At 39.8% G+C, this 25,300-nt stretch overlaps 1 protein-coding gene across 5 annotated transcripts in view; it reads right to left on the bottom strand.

Moving 5' to 3' along the window:
* Positions 1 to 25,300, bottom strand: part of TRIP4 (thyroid hormone receptor interactor 4) — a 67,326-nt gene that overhangs the window by 10,343 nt on the left and 31,683 nt on the right. For 3 of the 5 annotated variants that reach the window (XM_059372241.1, XM_059372243.1, XM_059372244.1), the window contains 3 exons: positions 23,237 to 23,424; positions 17,428 to 17,552; positions 14,872 to 14,963 (listed from right to left, as the gene is read on the bottom strand). In XM_059372241.1, the coding sequence (XP_059228224.1) occupies positions 14,872 to 14,963; positions 17,428 to 17,552; positions 23,237 to 23,424 (405 nt within the window). Of the gene's footprint in view, positions 1 to 201; positions 300 to 14,871; positions 14,964 to 17,427; positions 17,553 to 23,236; positions 23,425 to 25,300 lie in introns of those variants that run through there. The other 2 variants (XM_059372242.1, XM_059372245.1) reach the window with 2 other exon arrangements.

Below are 25,300 nucleotides of genomic sequence, written 5' to 3'. Positions count from 1 at the left end.
CTACTTTGGGAACATTGGGCACCCCCAGGTTAACTTGAGTGAAACACTGGAAGGTTTAAGAAAAATAGAACATTTGTGGAAATGCTGCCAGAAATAGTCAACAAGCCCTTCTTTTACTATAAGGAAGGAAGATGATTCATTCTGAAAGGTATGAACATGCAAAAGCTGTTTTGCTGGATGCATTCCAGACTTACTTAGGGTGAAAAGGTAACTGGTAGAGCAATTCTGAAAATTATTTAGAAGCCTCCTTTGGATCTCTCATCACAAATCTGTGTGAATACTTAGGACTTGTATTCCTTCTGCAAAGACAGACACAGAACCTAGAGTAAGACTAGGCCGGCCACATAATCACAATTTAAGGCACAATAGAGGGTTGGCAGAAAGTGCTCTCTAGCAATGCCCAGCTGATTTGTTTTTTTCATTATTTCCTATCTTTCATGTCCTGTATTTAGCATGTTTGGCAAATATGACTCATAGGCTGACTATGATATTAGCAAAGGAGCCTTTCTCCTAGTAACTACCATCAAATGTATAAACTTATTTTCCACTCTTATTCACCTGCTAGGATATGTCCTCTAAAGAACTAAGGCTCAAAAGTAGAAATGGAGGTTTCAGTAAAATAAGAAAATTAAAATTTCTCTGTAACTAGTAGAAACATAGGTAGTTAAAACTTCTTTACTGACCATTTGACCACTCTGTTCTAAGTGGTTAAGTAAGGCTGTGGAGAAAACAGAAGGGATTTTTAGCACCTTTTGGTCCTGCCCACATACCATGGCTCTCTGTGCGGGACAGGTGTGGCATGTACATTGAAAAAACATAGCTTAATATCAAGTATCAGACACAATTATATTCAGAGGCATGGTCAAAATGTTCACAGTAGGAAAAAAAAAAAAGAGTAAAGATGAGAAGGAAAATGCTCTTCTTTCTTTATACCCTGGATCTTTAGAACTCAAAGAAAAGCAGGTTCCAGCTGTTACTGCTGAGGTGCTTTGGCATGAATAAAACCAGAGGCTGCCATCGAGATCTTTCAACCGAATTCTACAGAGGTGTCAACAGCAACAGTCACAATTCACATCTCTTCAGTTTTCCTACTCTCTCCCCTCTGTGTCTCAGAATGTTGAGGCAGAGGACAGTGCTGCGAGGACCTCACAGCTCTACTTTTCTAGAACTATAACCCAGTTCAGTCATTCTCTCCTCTTTTTTCTGCATCAACAAATGTTCCCTCTCTACTGACTCTATCCCATTAAACATATTTTCTGTAATGTCTGCCATAAAACAAAATCTCCCCATTCTCCTCAAGCAAATGCCCCATTTCTGATTCTTTTTACAACAAAATTCACTAAAAGATTATGTATGCTCCCTGCTTCAAATTCCTCTATTGTTTCTTGAATTCATTATCGACAGGCTTTCACTCCCAACACTCCACCAAAACTATTCTTGGTGAACTAAAGATCATTGCTCACTTCCATGTTGCTAAATCAAATGGTCAGTGCTCAGTTCTCATCTTAATTGACATATTTGTAGAAGCTGATAGAATTCTTCTCTCCCTTCTTCATGAACGTTCCTTACTTGGCTTCCAGGATATCATTCTCTTCTTGGCTTTGCTATTTACCTACTGCTTATCACCTCATCCTTTAAATGTTGGGAGTGCTTCAGAGGTCAGGCCTCAGACCTCTTCTCTCCCAACATTTACCACCTTAGTGATTTTCTTCAGGCTCAGAGTTAAAAAATAAGGTCCTGAATTTGTAACTATGAGAGGTGATGGATGTTCTCTAAATATATTGTGGTAATCATTTTGCAACATATACATGTATTAAATCATTCTGTTGTACATAGTGAACTAATACAATGTTATATGCCAATTAGACCTCAATAAAAATGGGGAAAAAATGAGGTCCTGGAAATGCAAATCTAAACCACAGTGAGATATTAGTTTATGCTTATGGGATGGTTATAATAAAACCAAACAAAACTAAACCAAAAAACATGGAAAATAACAAGCATTGGTAAGGATGTGAGGAAATTAAAACAGTCATGCATTGCTGGTATGGGTATAAAACAGTGCAGCTGCTATGGAAAACAGTTCAGTTTTTGTAACATCAAAGAGTTACAAAATTACCGTAAGGTCCAGCAATTCCGCTCATGGTTATATCCCTCAAAGAAATTGAAAGCTGTTACATGCTCCCAACATCTCACTTGTTCACCAATGTTCCTAGCATCCAATAGTTTCCACAATCCAAATGTTCATCCACAGACAGATGAACAAAATATGGTACATACATACAGTGGAATATTAAAAATATTCCAGAAATTCTGATGAATCTTAAAAAATTACACTTACTGAAATAAGCCATACACAGAAGGCCAAATATTACCTGATGAGTAACTATACAAGGTACTTAGGATAAGCAAATTCAAAGAGACAGAAAATAGAGGTTATTAGGGGCCTGGAGGGAGGAGGAAGAAGTTATTATTTAATGGGGACAGTATTTCTGTTTGAGATGATGAAAAAGTTCTGGAAATGGATAGTGGCAATGGTTGCTCAACATTACAAATGTACATAATGCCACTGACCTGTACACTTAAAAAAGGTTAAAATGGTAAGTTTTATGTTATGTATATTTTATCACAGTACAAATAAAATTTTACAAAACAGATCCTGATTCATTTCCAAACCTGCTCCTCTCTTATCCATTCCCCTCTTTAAAATGAATAATGAATGAATAAATAGATACCCAGCCTACTAGCTATTCCATCCTTCCAGTTGTTCAGGCCAAAACCCCCACAACCACCTCACTAAGAAATTCTGTTAACTCCACCTTCAAAGGATATTCAATATCTCACCACTTCCTAAGACCTCCACAGCTACTTCCCTGGTCCAAGCCATCATGTTTTCTTGGATTACCACAATAATCTCCTAATTGGTCTCTCTGTTTCTGCCCTTAACCTCTCTCTTTTCTATTTTTAACAGGGCAGTCAGAACTATTTTTTAAAAAACATATCAGATCATACACTCCACTACTTAAAACTTCCCAGTGGCTTTTCATCTCACTCAGAATAAAAGCCTAAGTCCTCAGTATAACCTTCGGTTCCTGGAGAGTCTGGCTCTCTATTTCCTCTTTGACATCTTTTCCTACTACATTTACCCCCACTTTCACTCTATTCCAGCCACACTGACTTCCAGGTTGTTCCTGTCCTTGGATCTTTGCACTTGCTTATTCCCTCTTCCTAGAATGCTCCCATCACTACCACGACCCAGATATGCACAAGGCTTCTCTTTCTTCAGAACTTTGTTTAAATGTCAGCTTTGCAGTAAGCCTTCCCTAATCATTCTATTTATTTATTTTTTTTTAAAGATTTTATTTATTTATTTGACAGAGAGAAATCACAAGCAGGCAGAGAGGCAGGCAGAGAGAGAGGAGGAGGAAGCAGGCTCCCCGCTGAGCAGAGAGCCCGATGTGGGACTCGATCCCAGGACCCTGAGATCATGACCTGAGCCGAAGGCAGCGGCTTATCCCACTGAGCCACCCAGGCGCCCCCTAATCATTCTATTTAAAATCAGAGCATGAATATCCTCACAGACTTGGTACACTCAACCCTATAGCACTTACCATCATCTAATACATTATAATTTACTTATTTAAATTTTTAAAAGATTTTATTTTTAAGTAATCTCTATGCCCAATTTAAGGCTCAAACTCAAAACCTGGAGATCAAGAGTCCCATGCTCAGGGCACATGGGTGGCTCAGTTTAAGAATCCAATTCTTGGTTTTGACTCAGGTCATGATCTCAGGGTGGTAAGATTGAGCTCCACACCCAGCGCAGAGTCTACTTGAGATTCTTTCCCCTCCCTCTCCCTCTGCTCCTCCCCCTGATTGTGTGTGCTCTGTCAAATAAATAAAGAAATAAAAATTAAAGAAGAGTTACATGCTCTATCAACTGAACCAGCCAGGCACCACTGCATTTTTAAATTTGGCCTCCCTTTACAAGGATGAAAACTCCCATGAAGGCCAGTGTTTTTGTTTATTTTGTTTACTTGTCAGCACCCCGAATCATGCTTGGCACATTGTAGGCAATCAATATTTTCTGAGTGAATGAATAATGAAAACAACCTGTGCATTAAGGTTATCTTTTTTTTTAATGTCATTGCATATGTCATATTTGTAACTGTTGATTAAAGACACAGTATTTTTTTTTAAAGATTTTATTTATTTATTTGACAGAGAGAAATCACAAGTAGATGGAGAGGCAGGCAGAGAGAGAGAGAGAGAGAGGGAAGCAGGCTCCCTGCTGAGCAGAGAGCCCGATGCGGGACTCGATCCCAGGACCCAGAGATCATGACCCGAGCCGAAGGCAGCGGCTTAACCCACTGAGCCACCCAGGCGCCCAAAGACATAGTATTTTTAAAAGACTTTATTTATTTATTTAAGATAGAGCGAGAGTGAGAGAGAGTATAAGCTTTGGGAGCAGCAGGCAGAGGGAGAAATAGGCTCTCCAATGACCAGGGAGCCCGACACGGGGCTTGATCCCAGGACTCCAAGATCATGACCTCATGACCTGGGCTGAAGGCAGACGCTCATCTAATAGAGCCACCCAGGCACCCCACACATTAAGGTTATCATAACTATACTAAATGCACACATGCTGGGAACTAGAGACTCTTAGGACAATAACTGGGTAAAAGCAGGTGCTACTCTGTAATCTGTTATCCCTAAAGCTAAATTAGAACTTTTGTGTCTTGGCAAGTAGTCCAATAAGGCCCTATGTTTAATGTTAACTACACTGACATACATTAACAGAGTAAGCAAATGTCAAATAATGGGGAAAATGATAGATAAATATAGATAAAATAGATAAATATAGATAAAAATAGATAAATAAATTATCCAACAGGTTCCTGGACCCACTCGTGCCTCACAATAAAGATAAACATTAAAATCAACTTTCCCAACTTAATCTAAATCAGAGTTTTATGTGAATATTCCTTTTTCTAAGCTCTTATACTGAACTTCAAGAGGCTTACAAGAAACAGAGCTGAAGAACAAAACAGTCTGCAAAGAATAAAGTAAAGTAAGGTCTTGTATTGGGAAAAGGGGTAGAGTGCAGTAAAGCAAAGTCAGTTTGGCAGAGCCTCAGTACGTTCAAAAAAGCATAATCTCTGCAGCTGGGGCCTGGGTACTATGGACCACATTAAACACTGGCATGTCAGTGACTCACAAGAAAGGGATTTTTGGTCTGAGAGTCAGAGACTAAAATGTAGTTGATGGACAGAAAACTAAATCAAGGGCGTGGCTGGCTCAGTAGGTATAGCATGCAATTCTTGATGTTGGGGTTGTGTTCAAGCACCATGTTAGGTGTAGAGCTTACATTAAAAAAACAAAAGTAAATTAAGAGAAAGGAGGTTCATATTTGTAAACAATATGAATAAACTTTGGATATCATATCCAATTTAGAGAGGATGCTAAAGAAAGGGTCACTGAGATAGCACAACAGACAGATCAAGGAATGTGGGCTGTAAAATCAAGCAATTCAAAGGAACCATTGAAATTCAGTAACACGGGGCGCCTGGGTGGCTCAGTGGGTTAAAGCCTCTGCCTTCGGCTCAGGTCATGATCCCAGGGTCCTGGGATCGAGCCCCGCATCGGGCTCTTTGCTCAGCAGGGAGCCTGCTTCCTCCTCTCTTTCTCTGCCTGCCTCTCTGCCTACTTGTAATCTTTGTCAAATAAAATAAAATAAAATAAAATCTTTAAAAAAAAAAAAAGAAATTCAGTAACAGATTCCTCAGGAAGTTGCGGCTGTTCTTGCCTAAGAAAAAATGACTTCTGTTTTTTGGGTGTTGAGATGAACACCCAACTTTTCCATCAACATGGATAGGACAGGAGGAGATGATGCTAAGTGAAATAAGTCAAACAGAGAAAGTCAATTATCATATGGTTTCACTTGTTTGTGGAACATAAGGAATAGCATGGAGGACATTAGAAGGGGAAAATGAAGGAGGAGAAATTGGAGTGGGAGATGAACCATGAGAGACTATGGACTCCAGGGAAACAAATGGAGGGTTTTAGAAGGAAAGGGGGCGGGGGATGGGTGAGCCCTGGGATGGGTATTAAGGAGGGCACGGATTGCATGGAGCACTGGGTGTTATACACAAACAATGAATCATGGAACACTACATCAAAAACTAATAATGTACTGTATGGTGACTAACATAACTCAATAAAAAATAATTAGAAAGAAAGAAAGGAAGGAAGGAAGGAAGGAAGGAAGGAAGGAAACATGACTCCTATCACCTGGTTTCCAGCCTGGGGGGGAGGAGGAGAGGGTTGGGCCTACTCTTTTTTCATGGCTCATAAGTTTCATAGCTGTATAACATAACAGGTAATTAACACTAAACAGCCATTTTCTTCTCTTCTCCAGAGGAAAAATGTTCACCAGTCCTCTAGAAAACATTTCTTTTGCCATTTTTTGCCATTTTTTGGCAATCACAACTAATTCAGAGCCAAGTGGCCATTTTCACCAACTCTGCAAGATGTCACTCTTCCCAACAAATCCCCAAATGACCTTTAAGTCTTGTATCTGTCTCCAGAGGACTAAAAGCTAAAGCAAACAGTTAAGAAAGAACTCATTGACAAAGAACATATATTTGCTATAGGTTTTCTTGGTTTGAACTTTAGGGAACTAGACAGACATGAAATCAGGCTCTGAAATGCAGTTAGCAGAAAACCAACTCCAAGAAGATTAAGGTGATAATACTCAGGAGAGAAGGAAATGAGTCTGATAAAAAGGCTACAAAGCACAACACATCCAAAGAAGCATATCCTGAAAGCAACTGTGCTCTCTAATAGTTGTGTACATTTTCCTTCAAAGCAATTCAAGGTGTTCACAGGACACACAACTAGTACCCTAGGCCACACTCTACTGGAGAATAAAAGTTTTCTCACATCAGTGACATATTGATCATGAGGCTTTGACAAGAAAACTACTATATATTTGACTGGAGTTGAATAAAGATCATGCCAGCTGGCCCAAGGTGGGATATTGAACTCCCATGTACTAGTAGTACCCAATTCAAGTCATGTGCTCAGTATCAAAGACAGGGGGGTTACAGCTCAATGCTACAGAGCTCATGTTTGCTCTAAGTGAAAAGAATAACGTATGAGTGACGTGCAGCTTAAGGGTTTTAGAGCCATTTGTGGAAAATGATCTAGCTGAAGCCACATAGTGTTGATTTCCTGGTCCCATCCTACTCACAGTTAAGTTTCCAATGTGGCTTTCTATGCCCTTTGGAATCCTATGCTCAAACCTCCATACATAAGAGAACCTAAGCAAGCATATTTTTTCTAAAATTAACCTCATAGCTTTTCTGCCCTTACTCATAAAGACCTAAAGTGGAATCACCCATACATGACAGTTATTTTTGGTCTTAAATTTCATATAGCAGGCTTTTAATAATTCAACTTAAACTAGTAAGAACTAAAAGAGATGCCTGGGTGGCTCAGTGGGTTGAACCGCTGCCTTTGGCTCGGGTCATGGTCTCGGGGTCCTGGGGTCGAGTCCTGCATCGGGCTCTCTGCTCAGCAGGGAGTCTGCTTCTCTCTCTCTCTCTGCCTGCCTCTCCATCTACTTGTGATCTCTCTCTGTCAAATAAATAAATAAAATCTTTAAAAAAAAAATTTTAAAGATACTACATTGTAAGGTCCTTAACCATTGAAGTCTACGTTGGGACTAATAACTCAGAACGCTAAAACTCGACTTGGGAATCTGGTAATTTTAGAATTTAACTCCCAATGGCTGGTTGACTCAACTAAGAATAACTATTCTGAGGCAGAGCTTAGAGCATCCTTTGACATCAGTTAACCTACCAAGGTAAGATCATTGTTAGGTAATCTGGTGCTATTAACATTAACAATACCCCTTCATAAAATGACATTTGTCTTTTAGAACAAAACAGATTAAAACATTTTATACTATCCAAGTAAAAAACCATAATACTGTGCGTGGAATTAATTTTTTTTTTCTTAAGATTTTAAGTAATCTTGAGGCGCCTGGGTGGCTCAGTGGGTTAAACCTCTGCCTTTGGCTCAGGTCTAGACCTTCTAGACTTTCTAGATCAAGCAGACTACTTTGCCTCTAAGCCTGGGTTTACTTACAGGTAAAATGAAGGTGTTACATTAAGTGATTAATTCTACCTAAAACCTCTTACATCTGTCCCCCTCTTGTCTCATTTCACTGGCATTATCCTAGAACAGACTTTTAAAAGTACCTTGACGTGGGACGCCTGGGTGGCTCAGTTGGTTTAAGCAGCTGCCTTCGGCTCAGGTCATGATCCCAGGCTTCTGGGAGCGAGCCCTGCATCGGGCTCCTTGCTCAGCAGGGAGCCTGCTTCGCCCTCTGCCTTTGCCTGCCACTCTATCTGCCTGTGCTCACTCTCTGTCAAATAAATAAATAAAATCTTTATTTTATTTATTTACTAAAAAAAAAAGAATCTTGACCCTCGAATGACAACTGCCATCTCATTAGTACCTCCCCACCTTCAGAATCTTCACTGTAATCCATCTTCCACATTGCAGCCAGATCCATTTTCGTAAATCAAGGCCATGACCACGTTCCAAACACCCCTTCTCCATTCCACAACTGACTATAGAAAAAAGCATTACTGCTAAAGCTTATCATACAAAGCTATCTACCACTGGACCACAACATACTTTTCCATTCTTGTTTGCTGCTTCCTCCTCTTTCAAACCCATACCCATCTCTCAACAAACTGGTTTGCTATTATTCTCTGGATAGGCCCATAACTTCCACCTCACACTTCTTCTTCTCCTTGGACTATGCCTCTCAATCAACTATATAGAAAGACTTGAACAACAATCTCATCTCTATCATTTACTGACTAATAGTACTCAAGTTACTTTAACTGAGTCTTAAATTTCCTCGTCCCTAAAAGAGGGGTAACGATACCTTGTTGTTGTTATTGTAATGAGGATAAGAACATACATGATAGGTCATATAACAGCTGATCAAAAGTGATAGATTTTATTATTACTACCCTTTAATGCTAATTCAAAAGCCATATTCTTAATAAAGTCTTTTGAGATCTCTCCTAGCTGGAAGCAACCTTTTCCTCCTTTAAATTCCTCAGTGACACTCTACTTTTCAAGACAGTAATTTTGCTTTTTATTTTGTATTTGTTTGTTTACATTGTTACATTTTGTTTACATTTGTTTACATTGCTTTTTATTTTGTATTTGTTTGCTTGCATTTGTATTTCATCTGTCTAGTAGTCTTTCAAACATTCTGAGAGCAGAACCCATGGCTCATTCACCTTTCTGTTTCTTTTAGTGTCTAAAACAATGTCTAATTTATGGTAGGCATTCAAGTGTTTATAATAATACTTAAGAAAATCTTAAGAATTATATGTTCATTTTCAGAGGCATCTTGGTGACTCAGTCAGCTAAGCATCTGCTTTCAGCTCAGGTCATGATCCCAGGGTCTTGGCATTGAGCTCCATGTCGGGTTCCCTGCTCAGCAGGGAGTCTGCTTTTCCCTCTCTCTCTATCATTCTCCCTCTGCCCCTTACCCATCACCTGTGCTCTCTTTCTCAAATAAATTAATTAAATCTTAAAAAAAAAAAAAAAAGAATTAGGGGCGCCTGGGTGGCTCAGTAGGTAAAGCCTCTGCCTTCGGCTCAGGTCATGATCTCAGAGTCCTGGGATCAAGACCAGCACTGGGCTCTCTGCTCAGCAGGGAGCCTGCTTCCCCTGCCACCCGCCGCCGACACCTGTCTTTATGCCTACTTGTGATCTCTGTCAAATACATAAATAACATCTTAAAAAAAAAAAAGAATTACATGTTCATTTTCAGATGAAAAGCTAAACATCAAAGAACTTCTATAAATGCACAGATAAGTGTTACTATTTCTCTCCTCTGTTTGGGAAAAGAACAATAGAAAGTATAATGCTTTCTGGATTATTAAAAAACATACATGGTTGTCCTCAACTCATGCATGTGGGCACCTGACACTCAGGTTATAAAACAACTGTAGAGAGAGTTTGTTCTGACCTAGAAGTTCTAGTAAATATTCTAGTCTTCATGAGAATTCTGAAAATACATTCCCTGTTTCACTCAAGTGAGCTGTGATTTTAAAGAACTGCCTAGAGTCAGACTAGCTGTGGCACATACTCAGTTCCCCTCTTTGTTGGGTCTCTGACACAGCCCTCATGATCCCTTAGGAATACATATTTTTAGGTTTATAAATATGCAGGTTTTCTCAGTACAACAGAGAAGACATTTTAACACATTATTAAAAGGTTTTATTTATTTATTTGTCAGAGAGAAAGAGAGAGAGCACAAGTAGGGAGAGCAGCAGGCAGAGGGAGAAGCAGGCTTCCCACTGAGTAGGGACCCTGATGTGGGGCTCAATCCCTGGACCCCAGGATCATGACCTGAGCCAAAGGCAGGCACTAAACTGTCTGAAACACCCAGGCATCCCCATTTTCCACATATTAAAAGAAATTTTGCAGGGGCTGGTTTGCTTAGTCGGTAGAGAATATGACTCTCATCTCAGGGTCATGAGTTCAGGCCCCATGCTGGGCATAGAGGTTACTTTGAAAAAAAAAGAAAAGGAAAATTTGGGGAATTTGGGGACTCCACATTTTTCAAAGCTAATGTCTGGTTTGAATATTGATATTCCTTCATCCTCTAATTTCTCACCTCTTAGATCAGCATACAACACATTGGTGATAGATGATTTCCATTCTATTTTTATTAATCGTCCTGAAGATCTGTATCACTTGGATACCCTTATAGGAGAAGGAACAAGTAATACTCTCTTCCCAATGAAGACTTCAATTCTACTCCTATGTCAATTACATAGGCACCCAGCAGAATTGCTTCAGCAGAGCTCTTTAAAGACAGGGTCTTGGCTATTATAAAAGCCATAAGATCAAATGGACTGAAGGGTCAGTATGCTGGCAGGAGAGGAATGGATTTAGTCAGAAGAAACAGAACAATCAATGACCTTGGAAATTTCAGACAAATCAGATTATTGAAGGCAGAGATATAAATAGCACAAACAACACAGACAAGTAGAAACAAAAGCCACCAACTCAACTTTCTGTTTGAAAACTTGTTGGGTCTAGAGAACTGTTCAAACCACAGCTGCTAATGGTTATGGATTTGGCAATCAAAATGTCTTTGTTAAAAAAAAAAAAGTTTTAACTGCCTTACTATTGAGGTTACAAACCACAGCCTTGATGTATTGTTGCAGTCAACATCCTCCCTGCTGTTTTTGAGAGCTTACATCTGCTGCTGGCAGATAAAATGCTGGCAAACGGCATGGGCTCCTTCCAAGGGAATACAGGAGAAGTTGTAACTAGATGACTCTCATCTACCTTTCTCTCCTGAGTTGAGCCCACAGCCTTTTCTGTATCATTCCTACCTTGTTTAGGTTGATTCCCTGCCATTACTCAGGAGGGCTTAGGGTCCAGTGGGATTTTTTTCTGGCACAAATTATCCAGCCAGCCATACTACTCTTAGAAGATAAAAGGAAGAGGAGTTCTTAGCTCAGGGCAAAGCAATTTTAGCACATATTTTAAAAAATCAGTCAGAGTATAGTGTACTTGATTTTAAACAACCACTAATAAAACATTGTTTTTTTGTTTGTTTGTTTGTTTTAAGAGACTAAATGATCACACTATGTCAGAAATAGTGAGGGCTTAGTATATTTTAACTTATCAAAGAAAGGCCAAGAATGTGAGGTCAGGAAGTAAGTTACTGAGTTTCTCTGGGGAAGGAAAAAACTAGGAACAAGATGGAGAAGTAAAATGTGGTCCAAATTACTTAGGAGATTAGCTTCAGTGGAAATAAAAATTACTAGATCTACACTGGTTTTCAAGGAAAATATAATTCAGCTGGATGATGAGAAATGAGTGTGAAGATGCAGAAAGAAGACACAGGTCAAGAAACCGATTTCTGGGGCACCTGGGTGGCTCAGCGGGTTAAGCCGCTGCCTTCGGCTCAGGTCATGATCTCAGGGTCCTGGGATCGAGTCCCGCATCGGGCTCTCTGCTCAGCGGGGAGCCTGCTTCCTCCTCTCTCTCTCTGCCTGCCTCTCTGCCTACTTGTGATCTCTCTCTGTCAAATAAATAAATAAATAATAAAATCTTAAAAAAAAAAAAAAAAAAGAGAGAGAGAAAAAGAAACCAATTCCTGGATGATTCTCCCTCATTTTCATAGATAACCTGTGAGAATAAAAGAAAACCAAACATATGTCGACTAAAACTTTCTAAGTTGTATATACCACAAGATACCAGTTCTGCAATTAGTAACTAGGCAGTGTGCATGGGGTGGGGAGAAGGGATTTTATGGTCTAAGTTTTTGGAACACTGCATGTTATATCTACTAGATGTATCAGCATCATAATGCACACTAGCATGTTAATGGACCTGAAAAAGTCTGCAGTAAACAAACACATTTATTTGATACAAATTCATTTTCCAAATACATGTGTCCATAGACAATCACCTCCCCCGTTTTTATGTCTCCAGAGAACACTTATGCATGGAATAGTTTGGGAAACGCTAGTCTAGAGCTATTACTCCTCAACTTTCAACTCATTATTACAGAAATGAGAATAAGGTTTGTAAAACAGGCTAGGTAATCACATTTCTTACATCATAGAACCCTGGGTTAGGGACAGGCAGATTGCCAAAGAGGCTTCAGACATTTTCTAAAAGGCAGCCAAACACCAAAGCTATAACTTTTTAAAGATCCTTACCTAATACATAATTTCCAAATAGGTCTACTAACAATTCTGAATACATTCTTGAGCTACCCCCAAACACAGAAAAGAAACAGTGGGGGAAAGCCCCAGAAAAGCTGATCATAGGGAAAATGGGTAAGGGATTCCTGTTTAATGAATGCTACTGGCTTCCAGTGTTTGGGGATATTCTAACGTCATACATTGGGAAATTCATAGGGAGAGCTGCCAGGACTTCCAGCTGGGAACATATGGGAGGATTCCTATATTTCTATGTGCAGCCCTCACTATCCTCAGGATAAAAGACATAATCTAAGCTTGAAGAGGAGTATCATGCTGACCTGAAAGAGAGGTATCTTTGAGAAACAAAAAAGATTTATTTTGTTAATTAGATTTCTAATTCCCATAAACTTGCTACACTCCATAGGCTAGGGTTACAGTTTCTATCCTTCTCTACACAAACCTATGGAAGAAAGAGGATAGGCTGTTTAGTGATTGAAATCATTTGACCTTATATCAGACGGTGATTTGCTTGATCAACAAATAAGAAAATAAAGGAAGGCCCCTTACCAAACCCCCCACCCACACTGCCAGATGCTCCTGAGTTCCCATTCAGAATGCAAATATCCTAAAAAGAAAATATATTAATAACATATTAAGTCGTACTAAGCTATTAATGACTGTGAGAGTCTTTAAAACTATAAAGTCTGGGGCACCTGGGTAGTTCAAGTTGTCTAAGTGTCTGCCTTCAGCTCAGGTCATCATCTCAGGGTCTTGGAATTGAGCCCTGCATTGGGCTCCCTGCGTCTCTGCCCCTCACTCCCCCCAGCTCATAGGTTTGCACACACATGCTCTCTCTCAAATAAATAAAATCTTAATAAAAAAAAACCAAACCTTATAAAGCCAATACCAATGTATGGAATTTTTATAATTTTTACTTCTAGACTGAAAAAAAAAGGAGGGGGCTGGGGAGGGAAAGGAAGAGAGCAAAGAAGACCCTAGAAAAATGGTGAAAGACCCACAGGGGCATAGGCACAAGAGTGTGGAAAACAACCACATGTCTATGGTTTGCCTAAGTTTGGACCAGGTAATAAGGGCAGAACCAGAGGCGAGGGATCAAATTCATGCCAAAATGCATGCAGTGTACTCATATACATAAAGTAATCAAAGAGGACTGAGGAGGCAATCCACAAGAAAATGAAAGAAAACTAAAGGGATACTAACTATTGGTTAAAATCTACGAGGAAAGGGTAGGGAGAGTAAGATAGAGAAGAACAGTTTTTATAAACGGTAATAACAATATTGAAAAGCAAATAAATCTGGAAAACAATTTACTGAAAAAATGAAACTGAAGAACATTTTCCTAGGCATAGTGGTTGCCTAAAACAACTGTTCAAAGAACAGGAAAACCATATTGTTAGATAAGATGCTTCAGGCTCCAAGGATAGACTTTCCCATTCTGATTTTTGCTGGTCTGAGTATAAATATAAGGCTCTAAATCAGTTCTCCAATTAAGCTAAAGTCCTTCAGCTCCCTCTGCTGTTCAAAAATGAACTCTAGTTATGTCAGTCCAATTTTTAGTGATCAAAATAAACAAAAATATATACCTATATACATGCATGCGCACAGGTGCACACACTCTTTCTCTCGCTCTCTTAAATATACCCCAAATATGGCACAGTCCAGGAAATCAGAATTCAAGCATACCTGCTTATCATGAATTCTCTGGCATGGACCAAATGTTCCAAAATAACAAATCCTATCATTTCCACCACCTAACTGAAATAATTTAAGGGATAATGGAGGGTTTCTTTACCAAAAGCGGCAAAGTTTTACGAAAGGAAAAGGACCCTATACTCTTTAGCCTAGTTGGCGCAATAGTTTGTCACGCAGACATGTACATGCATCAGAAACCAAAACATCACTAGTTTTTCTGTTTCTGACCTGATCCTTTCTCTTTCCAATATTTCCCTAAGAAAATATTATCCTCACAAGTCTGAATTCAGTTGCTAACACCTTACTATCTCCACGATATTCTGTGTTGAAGGATCTACAAGTCAACTATGGTAGCAAACCAAGCATGTATCCAAGAAAATTACTCTTTACTCACCTGATCCTTAAACTGCTTCTGGGACAAGCAGTCAATGAGGTCCACACAGCCCAAAAGACAACCTGATGGATAGTCGTTAGGAAATTCCACATCTGAATCAAGAACAACAGAAGGATCATATAAATTTTCTTTTCTGTGACCCTGAAACTGCCCAATCTGATTCCAATTCTGAACAAATCACTTTCTTTCTTATGTATTTGTAGACATGGAAAAAAAAATGATGTTTTTATTTAGCACAACTGTTTGTATTTTAGCAAAAAATTTAGTGAGTGGCTGGCTTAGTCCACTATCCACATCCTAAGCTATTAAAAAAAATTGCCCTTACACCATCAAAGTTCAAGGACCCTATAACTCCAAACAAATCAATTCCACCTATACTCAGCTGGACTAGTTTTGAATTTGGTAGTGATGGGTTTTGGAAACAAGCTATAGGTGTGAAGAGAAAAACCAAAAAAATATAGGAATGACAGAACAGGGGCGCCTGGGTGGCTCAGTGGATTAAGCCGCTGCCTTCGGCTCAGGTCATGATCTCAGTGTCCTGGGATCGAGCCCCGCATCGGGCTCTTTGCTCAGCGGGAGCCTGCTTCTCTCTCTCTCTCTGCCTGACTCTCCGCCTACTTGTGATTTCTCTCTCTGTCAAATAAATAATAAATAAAATCTTTAAAAAAAAAAAAAAAAAATATAGGAATGACAGAACATAGGGAGTTAGAAAAAAAAATAAGACAATACAATTTTTTTTTTACTTTTATTTATTTATTTGACAGAGATCACAGGTAGGCAGAGAGGCAGGCAGAGAGAGAGGAAGGGAAGCAGGCTCCCTGCTGAGCAGAGAGCCCGATGTGGGACTGGATCCCAGGACCCTGGGATCATGACCTGAGCCGAAGGCAGAGGGTTTTTTTTTGTTTTTTTAAAAATATTTTATTTATCTATTTGACAGACATCACAAGTAGGCAGAGAGGCAGGCAGAGAGAGAGGAGGAAGCAGGCTCCCCGCAGAGCAGAGAGCCCGACGTGGGGCTCGATCCCAGGACCCTGGGATTATGACCCACTGAGCCACCCAGGCGCCCGAAGGCAGAGGTTTTAACCCACTGAACAACCCAGGCGCCCAAGACAACACAAATTTAAAACAAGCCAGTCAGGGCGCCTGGGTGGCTCAGTGGGTTGGGCCGCTGCCTTCGGCTCGGGTCATGATCTCAGGGTCCTGGGATGGAGTCCCACATCGGGCTCTCTGCTCAGCAGGGAGCCTGCTTCCCTTCCTCTCTCTCTACCTGCCTCTCCGTCTACTTGTGATTTCTCTCTGTCAAATAAATAAATAAAATCTTAAAAAAAAAAAAAAAAAGAAAATATGAACTTTTGATTCCTAAAATTTTGGTTGCCTAAAAACTTTTAAGGGTAGCTCTGTAATTATCCTCTCATTCTACCTTTAAAACAACTGTATGAGTTAGATAAGAGGAAGAAAAACAAGACACCTAAAGGTCAGAAGTGGTTTTTAGGATCCAAACTTGATGTGCTTGGGATGACTTCCAAAATACACTGCTTAAGTCAACCAACTCTGACCTGTCCAAATCCCACAGCAGATATCTATTTGGGTCACTCCCCCCAAAAACTTCTTACTGTGGTTGTTCTTCCCAATCTAAAGATCCCAGAGTTTATAGTAGTCATTTTGCTCTCACAATTTAAAAGAGAGAGAGAGAGAGAAGGAAAGAAAGAAAAAGGAAGGAAGAAAGAAAGAAAATAAATTTCCTCAGATGAAATTAAAACTGACTCAAGTCAGTTAAGCATCTGATTCTTAATCTCTACTCAGGTCTTGATCTCAGGGTTGTAAGTTGGGCTCCTTGCTGGGTGCGATGCCTACTTAAAAAAAAAAAAAAAAAGAGGGGCGCCTAGGTGGCTCAGTGGGTTAAGCCTCTGCCTTCGGCTCAGGTCATAATCTCAGGGTCCTGTGATCGAGCCCCACATTGGGTTTCTCTGCTCTGTAGGGAGCTTGCTTCTCCTCTCTCTCTGCCTACTTCTCTGCCTACTTGTGATCTCTCTGTCAAATAAATAAATCTTTAAAAAAAAAAAAAAAGAAAAAAGAAATTAAAACCAGTTGGTCAATATCTGGTGTTAGGAACTGTTATTTTTCTTTTCTTTTCTTTTAAAGATTTTATTTATTTATTTGACAGCAATCACAAGTAGGCAGAGAGGCAGGCGGTGGCGGTGGGCGGGGTGGGGCTGGGGAGCAGGCTCACCGCTGAGCAGGGACCCTGATGTGGGGCCTGATCCCAGGACCCCGAGTTCTCGACCTGAGCCAAAGGCAGAGGCCTTAACCCACTGAGCCACCCAGGCACCCCTGTTATTTTTATTTTCATTGGATGATGAATTAATGATTTGAACAGCTATCTATGACCTGATAGCTGTTCATGAAACAAATATACACAAAGATAAAAGTCCCTCTCATACCAACTCACCCAGAAAAAATAAACTCATAGGAGGAAGGAAATGAAATAAGATGAACATCAACAACAATGACTTCTCTCCATCAAATAATACTGAAAGGAGAATATACGGGTGTTACCTTTCCCACGAAGAACACGATATGTAGTCTGGAGTTCTGAGACTTCTTGAGGGGAGGGTCTTTTGGCTGTGGCTGCGATCCAAAGTCGTCCTCTGTGAGGAGTGTACCAGCTTCTGCCCTCCACCCTTAAAACAATTACAAATTGAGAGGAAGGGTTTAAATTCTAGTATCCCAGTGAATCTCATTTAAAACAGCAAATCTTCCAGTTGAACCAAGAGATCTATAGAAAGTATTTCACAAAGAGGGGTATTTTGTGTGAAAAACATTTAATACCCTTCACTAGAGTATGAAACCTGTTCTCCAGCTTTTCCTATCATCAGAACAAAGACAATTCGGGCATCTGGGTGGCTCAGACGATCAACTGTCTGCCTTCAGCCCAGGTCATGATCCCAGGGTCCTGGGACTGATTTCTGTATCGGGCTCCCTGTTTAGCAGGGAGTCTGCCTCTCTCTCTGCCTGCCGCTCCCCTCTGCTTGTGAGGGTGCTCTCTCTCTCTCTGACAAATAAATAAATGAAATCTTAAAAAAAAAAAAAAAGAACAAAGACAATTCATCTCTTTCAGGTCCTACTTTTTACCTGATCTCTGTAACTCAGAATAGCTCTCAGTACCTTTCACTAGCCTTGGAACTTCTACCACCCAAATCTTATTTTTTTTTAAGATATTATCTTTAAAAAAATTAATAATAAAATAAAGATTTTATTTATTCGAGAGTGAGTGAGAGAGAGAGAGAACATAAGTGGGGCAAGGGCAGAGAGAGAGGGAGCAGCAGACTCCCCACTGAGCAGGGAGTCCAATGACATGTGGGGCCTCAACCCTGGGACTCTAGGATCATGACCTAAGCTGAGGGCAGATGCTTAACCAACTGAGCCACCCAGGTGCCCCCAAATCTTACATTTTCAAGGTATCTAAGTTGTGCCACAAAAAAGGAAATCCTTGCTCTTCTCTGAGTGAAAGGCTAACATTTTCTTGGAAGCTTTGTTAATCAATCTCTAACCTAACAGAAAAAACCTCACCAACACATAAATCTCTCAGAAGAGTACTTTTATAATCATTACTTAATAGAATTTAAGTAAATGAAAATACTTATCATCTTCACTCTAAAGTATAACCACTTTCAATTATATTTTCTAAGTATTCTATAAAGGATTCTGTTCTTTGTAGATAATTAAACAACTTGACTAGTTCGAAAGAATCTTTAAGTGGAATAACAATGCATTCAAAATAATTTAATTACTCTCCAAGAATTATAAAAAGATGTTCCTGGGGGAGGGGGAATTGGGCAAAATGAGTGAAGGAGAGAGGGAGATACAGGATTCCAGTATGGAATGAGTAACTCATGGGAATAAAAAGCAGTTATTGGGACGCCTGGGTGGCTCAGTTGGTTGGACGACTGCCTTCGGCTCAGGTCATGATCCTGGAGTCCCGGGATCAAGTCCCGCATCAGGCTCCCAGCTCCATGGGGAGTCTGCTTCTCTCTCTGACCTTCTCCTCATTAATGCTCTCTCTCACTGTCTCTCTCTCAAGTAAATAAATAAAATCTTTAAAAAAAAAAAAAAGCAGTTATTTTTCTTTTCATTATTACAAGGATATTGTAATAGCAGTAAAATGGGAAACATGTGCTGAACAAAGCATAATGTATAAACTTGTCAAGTCACTAAGCTGTACACCTAAAACTAATGTATCACTGAGTGTCAAGTATACCCAAATAAAAAAGAAAAGAAAAAGAAGAAAAAGGATGTTCGTCTTTTGGTTCCAACCAAATGAAGTAAGTACCTTGATAACATACCCCTATTACAAAATTCTTACAATGGAAAATAGGGACTTTCTCACATCCTTCATTTTCCAATACAGATGAAGTGAAAGAGTGCCAGACACAGAGCAGGTGATCAATAATACATGAAGAATGAATCATTAGCTTTCTTCTCTCCACACCGAATCACCTGAAGGGTTATTGGGAAACCGGTCTCACAAATGTGGCAGAACCACCCATTTTATTTCAGTGGGAAATAACTTATTGTGGGCAGGATGCTGCTCATCTGTTCTTTTTAGTAACAAAATTTGAAGAACACAGATCCAAAATAGGATGAGAGAAATGTAAACATTCTCATTGTCTCAGCAGAAGGCAAACTGTTTAGCTTTCTACTTTGGAAGATGGAAAAGATAACCGAATTGTAGAAAACTGAATGAGAAAAACACGTATCTGAGGGCCCAGCTGCTCTGAAGCAGAAGCAGATTCACACACATTTGTTCTTTTTTTTTTCTTTTTAAATTTTATTTATTTATTTGTCAGAGAGAGAGCAGAGGCAGGGGAGTAGCAGGCAAAGCAGCCAGGGGAGAAGCAGGATCCCCACTGAGCAGGGAGCCCAATGTGGGACTCAATCCCTGGACCCCAGGATCATGACCTGACGCTTAATCGACTGAGCCACCCAGGTGTCCCTCACACGCACCTGTTCTAATGACACTACACACATGAACTATAAAACAATTACAAGCCGGGGCGCCTGGGTGGCTCAGTGGGTTAAGCTGCTGCCTTCGGCTCAGGTCATTATCTCAGGATCCTGGGATCAAGTCCCACGTCGGGCTCTCTGCTCGGCAGGGAGCCTGCTTCCCTCTCTCTCTCTCACTCTCTCTACCAGCCTCTCTACCTACCTGTGATTTCTCTCTGTCAAATAAATAAATAAAATCTTTAAAAAAAAAACAAAAAAAAACCAATTACAAGCTAAAGCAAGAAGGCCTGATCTTCAAGAGGGAACAAAAATGGTAATGAAGGAGGGAAGTCACAACTAATAATGAAAACACCAGAGTAGAAATGACTGATCCTAAATGCCAATAAAAAATTTTCTTTCAGAAGAAAAATAACTGAAGCTTACTCAGTAAGAATGGAAAAAACACTCTGAAAACTTGAACTCTAGTTCCATCTCTGCTGCAAACGAGCTTTTTAATTCAGAGAAAGCTACTTTATCTTTGCTTACCTAAGTGCCATCATTTGTACAAGATTATAAACTGGCCTAATCTCTTTCATAGAGCTACTACTTTTAAAACTGTAAAAAGCTATTTAAATATAAGGTATTATTGGGGCGCCTGGGTGGCTCAATCGTTAAGCCTCTGCATTTGGCACAGGTCATGGTCCTAGCGTCTTGAGGTCAAGCCCCCCATCCGGCTCCCTGCTTGGCTGGAAGCCTGCTTCTCCCTCTCCCACACCCCCCACCCCCGCCCCCGGCTTATGTTTCTTCTCTCGCTGTGTCTCTCTGTGTCAAATAAATAAAATCTTTAAATAAATAAATAAATGGTATTATTACTATTATGAGTTAGGACACTGCCTAGGAATAATAAACTCTAAAGGCAAAATAGAAAGGGAAAAAAAAGATATCTGCACCTCTCACATTCATTGCAGCATTATGTACAACAGGCAAGACATGGAAACAACCAAATGTTTACTGATGGATGAATGGATAAAGAAAATGTGGTATATATGCACAATGGGATACTATTCGGCCATTTAATTTAAAACATGGATAGAGCTTGAGGGCACTGTGCTAAATCAGACAGAAAAAGACAAATACTGTATGATCTCACTTATATGTGGGATCTGAAAAAAAGCAAACTCATAGATACAGAGACCAAACTGGTGGTTGTCAGAGGTAAATGGGTGAAGATAGTAAAAATTTTCAGTTATAAGGTAAGTAAGTCCCAGGGAAGTAATGTACAGCTGGTAACTACAGTTAACAATACTGTATTATATAGGGGCGACTGGGTGGCTCACCTGCCTTTGGTTCAGGTCATGATCCAGAGGTCCTGGGATTGAGCCCCACGTTGCACCCTTGCTCATCAGGGAGCCTGCTTCTCCCTCTCCCTCTGCCATTCCCCCTTGCTGCTCTCTCTCTCAAATATATAAATAAATAAATTTTAAAAATACTGTCTAGTATATTTAAAAGTCATTAAGAAAGTAGATCTTAAAAGCCCTCATGTCAAGAGCACCTGGGTGGCTAAGTTGGTTATGCATCTGCCTTGGGCTCAGGTCATGATCCCAGGGACCTGGGACCAAGCCCCATGCCCTGCAGCCATTAGATTCCCTGTTCAGTGGAGATCCTGTTTCTCCCTCTCCCCACCTCCCCAGAATAAATAAAATCTTTTAAAAACAAAAAGAAATTCTCATGACAAACAAAAAATTTATAACTATGTGAAGTTATGGATGTTAACTAAACTTATTGAGGCAATTTTAAAAATATATATATACTTCTATATCAAATCATTATATTGTACAGCTTGAACTAATATGTTATATGTTAATTACATTTCAATAAAATTGGGAAAAACGGTGGCACCTGGGTGGCTCAGTGGGTTAAGCCTCTGCCTTCAGCTCAGGTCATGATCTCAGGATCCTGGGATCAAGCCCTATGAAGGGCTCTTTGCTCAGTGGGGAGCCTGCTTCTCCCCTCTCTGCCTGCTTTTCTGCCTACTTATCATCTCTCTCTCTGTGTCAAATAAAAAGATAAAATCTTTAATAAAATAAAATAAAATTGGGAAAAAAGGAAAAATGAATATGTTGCAATGATAAAGTGAAAGAAGTAAAACATAATATATATTATGGTCTCACTGTATAATAATTTGCACAGGAAAAAATATAAGTAAACCCTCTAAAATGCTAACAGTAGCTGTTTCTTTCTTTTTCTTTTTTTTTCTTTTTTTTAAGATTATTTATTTATTTATTTGTCAGTGATAGAGAGAGAGAGAGCGAGCAAGCACAGGCAGACAGAGAGGCAGGCAGAGGCAGAGGGAGAAGCAGGCTCCCTGCCGAGCAAGGAGCCCGATGTGGGACTCGATCCCAGGACGCTGGGATCATGACCTGAGCCGAAGGCAGCCGCTTAACCAACTGAGCCACCCAGGCGTCCCTTATTTTTCTTTTTTTAAAAAAAGATTTTATTTATTTATTTGACAGAGAGAGAGCACAAGCAGGCAGAGTCGCAGGCAGAGGGAGAGGGGGAGGGTCCTGGGATTGAGCCCCACATCAGGCTCTCTACTCAGCGGGAAGCCTGCTTCCCCCTCTCTCTCTGACTGCCTCTCTGCCTACTTGTGATCTCTGCCTGTCAAATAAATAAATAAAATCTTTAAAAAATTAAAATTAAAATTAAAATTAAAAAAATAAAAAAAGAGGTACGACTGGGTGGCTCAGAGGGTTAAGCCTCTGCCTTTGGATTGGGTCATGATCCCAGTGTCCTGGGATCGAGCCCCACATTGGGCTCTCTGCTCAGCTGGGAGCCTGCTTCTCCCTCTCTCTCTGCCTGCCTCACTGTCTACTTGTGATCTCTTTCTCTGTCAAATAAATAAATAAATCCTTAAAAAAAAAAAAAGGCTTTCTATAAAGATGAAAAAATGGTACTCTATTCTTTGTTATGATTAGGATTCTTAGTTTTTCTAAACTCAGTTTTTTTAAGCTATTCAGTAAAAACACTACTACCAAATCAATTACATGAATATATTGCTGAAATTTCTATGTGAAGAGTATTATAAATAATCACTAAATTGGGGAAAATGAATTCTAATCCACATTTTTTTTTAAAGAGAGAAACAGAGAGGTTGGGCGGGGGTGAAGGGGAGAAGGATAGAGAATCTTAAGCAGGCTCCATGTCCAGGATAGAGCCCAACTCGAGGCTCCATCTCATAACCCTGAGATCATGACCTGAACCAAAATCAAGAGTCAGATGCTTGACCAACTGAGCCACCCAGCTACCTCCCTAATTCATAATTCTAAATTAAGCTCATGTCACTATAAAATCTTCCACTGCCACGATTCATTTCTATCCTTACCTTTTGATCCCTCTGACAAGCAGAGAGGCCCAAGGCTGATGCATAGAGAGGCACCAGCCACCATCAAAGCCTTCCTGAAAATCTTGGTCCTGGATTCGCAGCTGATGCCGATAAGAGTTGAATTCTAGTTCTGATCCTGCTGAATGGAATGCCTTCTTCTGTGAGGCTGCACCTGTCTGGTCTATCCACTACACAAAAAAGAAACCAAACATACAGTTTTGTCTGACAAGGAAAGAACATGGGGTAGATATACAAAATGAAATGAATGCTTATAATGAAGAAATCATACTGGGCACAGTTTTCTTTTTCTTTTTCTTTTTATTTATTTATTTATTTATTTGACAGACAGAGATCACAAGTAGGCAGAGAGGCAGGCAGAGAGAGAGAGAGAGAGGAGGAAGCAGGCTCCCTGCTGAGCAGAGAGCCCGATGCGGGGCTCGATCCCAGGACCCTGAGACCATGACCTGAGCGCCCCACAGTTTTCTTAAAGTTTATACCATATTTATCTGAAACATGGCCAAAAAAGGTAGTAGGTTTTAAGATGATAAAATCTGGAGTTAGTTTAGATTTCTTAGCTTTTGGCTTATTTGATCATTTGTTGGGGGGAAAAACCAGAATAGTAGTTTAGAGATTCCAAACAATTACTTAACTTTTAACATTTTTAGTTTTCTCAACTATAAAATGTGGGTGTTGGACTAAGTTAATCTCTAATAATCTTTCTGTAATAAAGTTTTATGATTCTAATCAACTGCATCATATCTTAATAAAATAAACATTTATTAATACTTGACTATGTGAAGCACATAAAGTATAAAAAAGATACAGTTCCTTCTTTCAAGGAACTTATAATCCTAGTAGAAGACAAAGACATAAATAGCTATCCAAAATCTAAACCAGAATAAATATTACACAGGGATAGAGACCTTAACTGCGAATACCCAGGAAAGACTCATCCTTTATGGGGCAAATAAGTGGTTTCATAAACATGTTGGTGTTTGAACAATTTTGAGGCCCACATTCTCTGTTCTAGTTCTACTACAGTTCTAGTTTATATTACTGGTTTCTCTATTCCCACAGCCACTTTCCTAAATTAATCTCTTATATTTCTATAATACTGTTATAGACCTTAGTAACTGGTCTCCTCATCTGCTGCCCTACCAGTATTATAACATTAACCTGGCTTCTCATTATCTCCCCACTGCACTACTGCAATAACCTTCTTAGGAATTTCCTTGCTTCTAGTCTTACTCCTCTCTCCAATCTGTTCTCTATATAGGCATGGAAGTCATGCTAATCTTCTGCTTTCTTTAAAGACTTCCCTTTGCTGACTATGGAATAAAACCAGACTCCTCAGCATGAGACATAAAGGCTTTCATGGTAAGATGATGTCTACTGTACTGGGTTGAGTAGTATGCACCCTAACACTTATGTCTATCCAGAACCTGTAAAAGTGACCTTATTTGGGAATAGTCTTTGCAGATGCAATTAAATTAAGATACGGTAATGTTAGGTTAGGTTCAACCCCAAATCCAATGACTGGTGCCTTTATAAAATGGAAGAACAAGGCCGCCTGGGTGGCTCAGTCAGTTAAGCGGCTGCCTTCGGCTCATGGGTTTGAGCCCCGCATTGGGCTCTCTGAGCAGAGAGCCTGCTTCTCCCTCTCCCTCTGCCTGCTGCTCTGCCTACTTGTGTTCTCTCTCTCTGTCAAATAAATTTTTAAAAAATTATTACAAAATGGAAGAACAGAGACAAAAACATACAAGGAATAAGGCCATGTGAAAATGAAGGCAGACATCAGAATGATGCAGCTACAAACCAAGGGACACTCAGGGACACCAGAAGCTTAAAAGGCAAGGAAGTGTTTGGAGGAAGTGTGTGGCCCTGCCAACACCTTGGTTTTGATTATCAAACTGTGAGAAAATAAATTTCTGTTGTTTTAACCTAACTAATTGTGATACTTTGTTATAGTTGCCCTAGGAAACTAATACACCTACTAGTCCATCTTTTTTTTTTTTCATCTTAACTTTTATACTTAATTACTTCTGGTTCTAACAAATCTATAAT

This window comes from Mustela nigripes, chromosome 13 (genome assembly GCF_022355385.1).
Source record: "Mustela nigripes isolate SB6536 chromosome 13, MUSNIG.SB6536, whole genome shotgun sequence".
Classification (NCBI taxonomy): domain Eukaryota; kingdom Metazoa; phylum Chordata; class Mammalia; order Carnivora; family Mustelidae; genus Mustela; species Mustela nigripes.
This window is presented reverse-complemented; position numbering and strand designations above follow the sequence as displayed.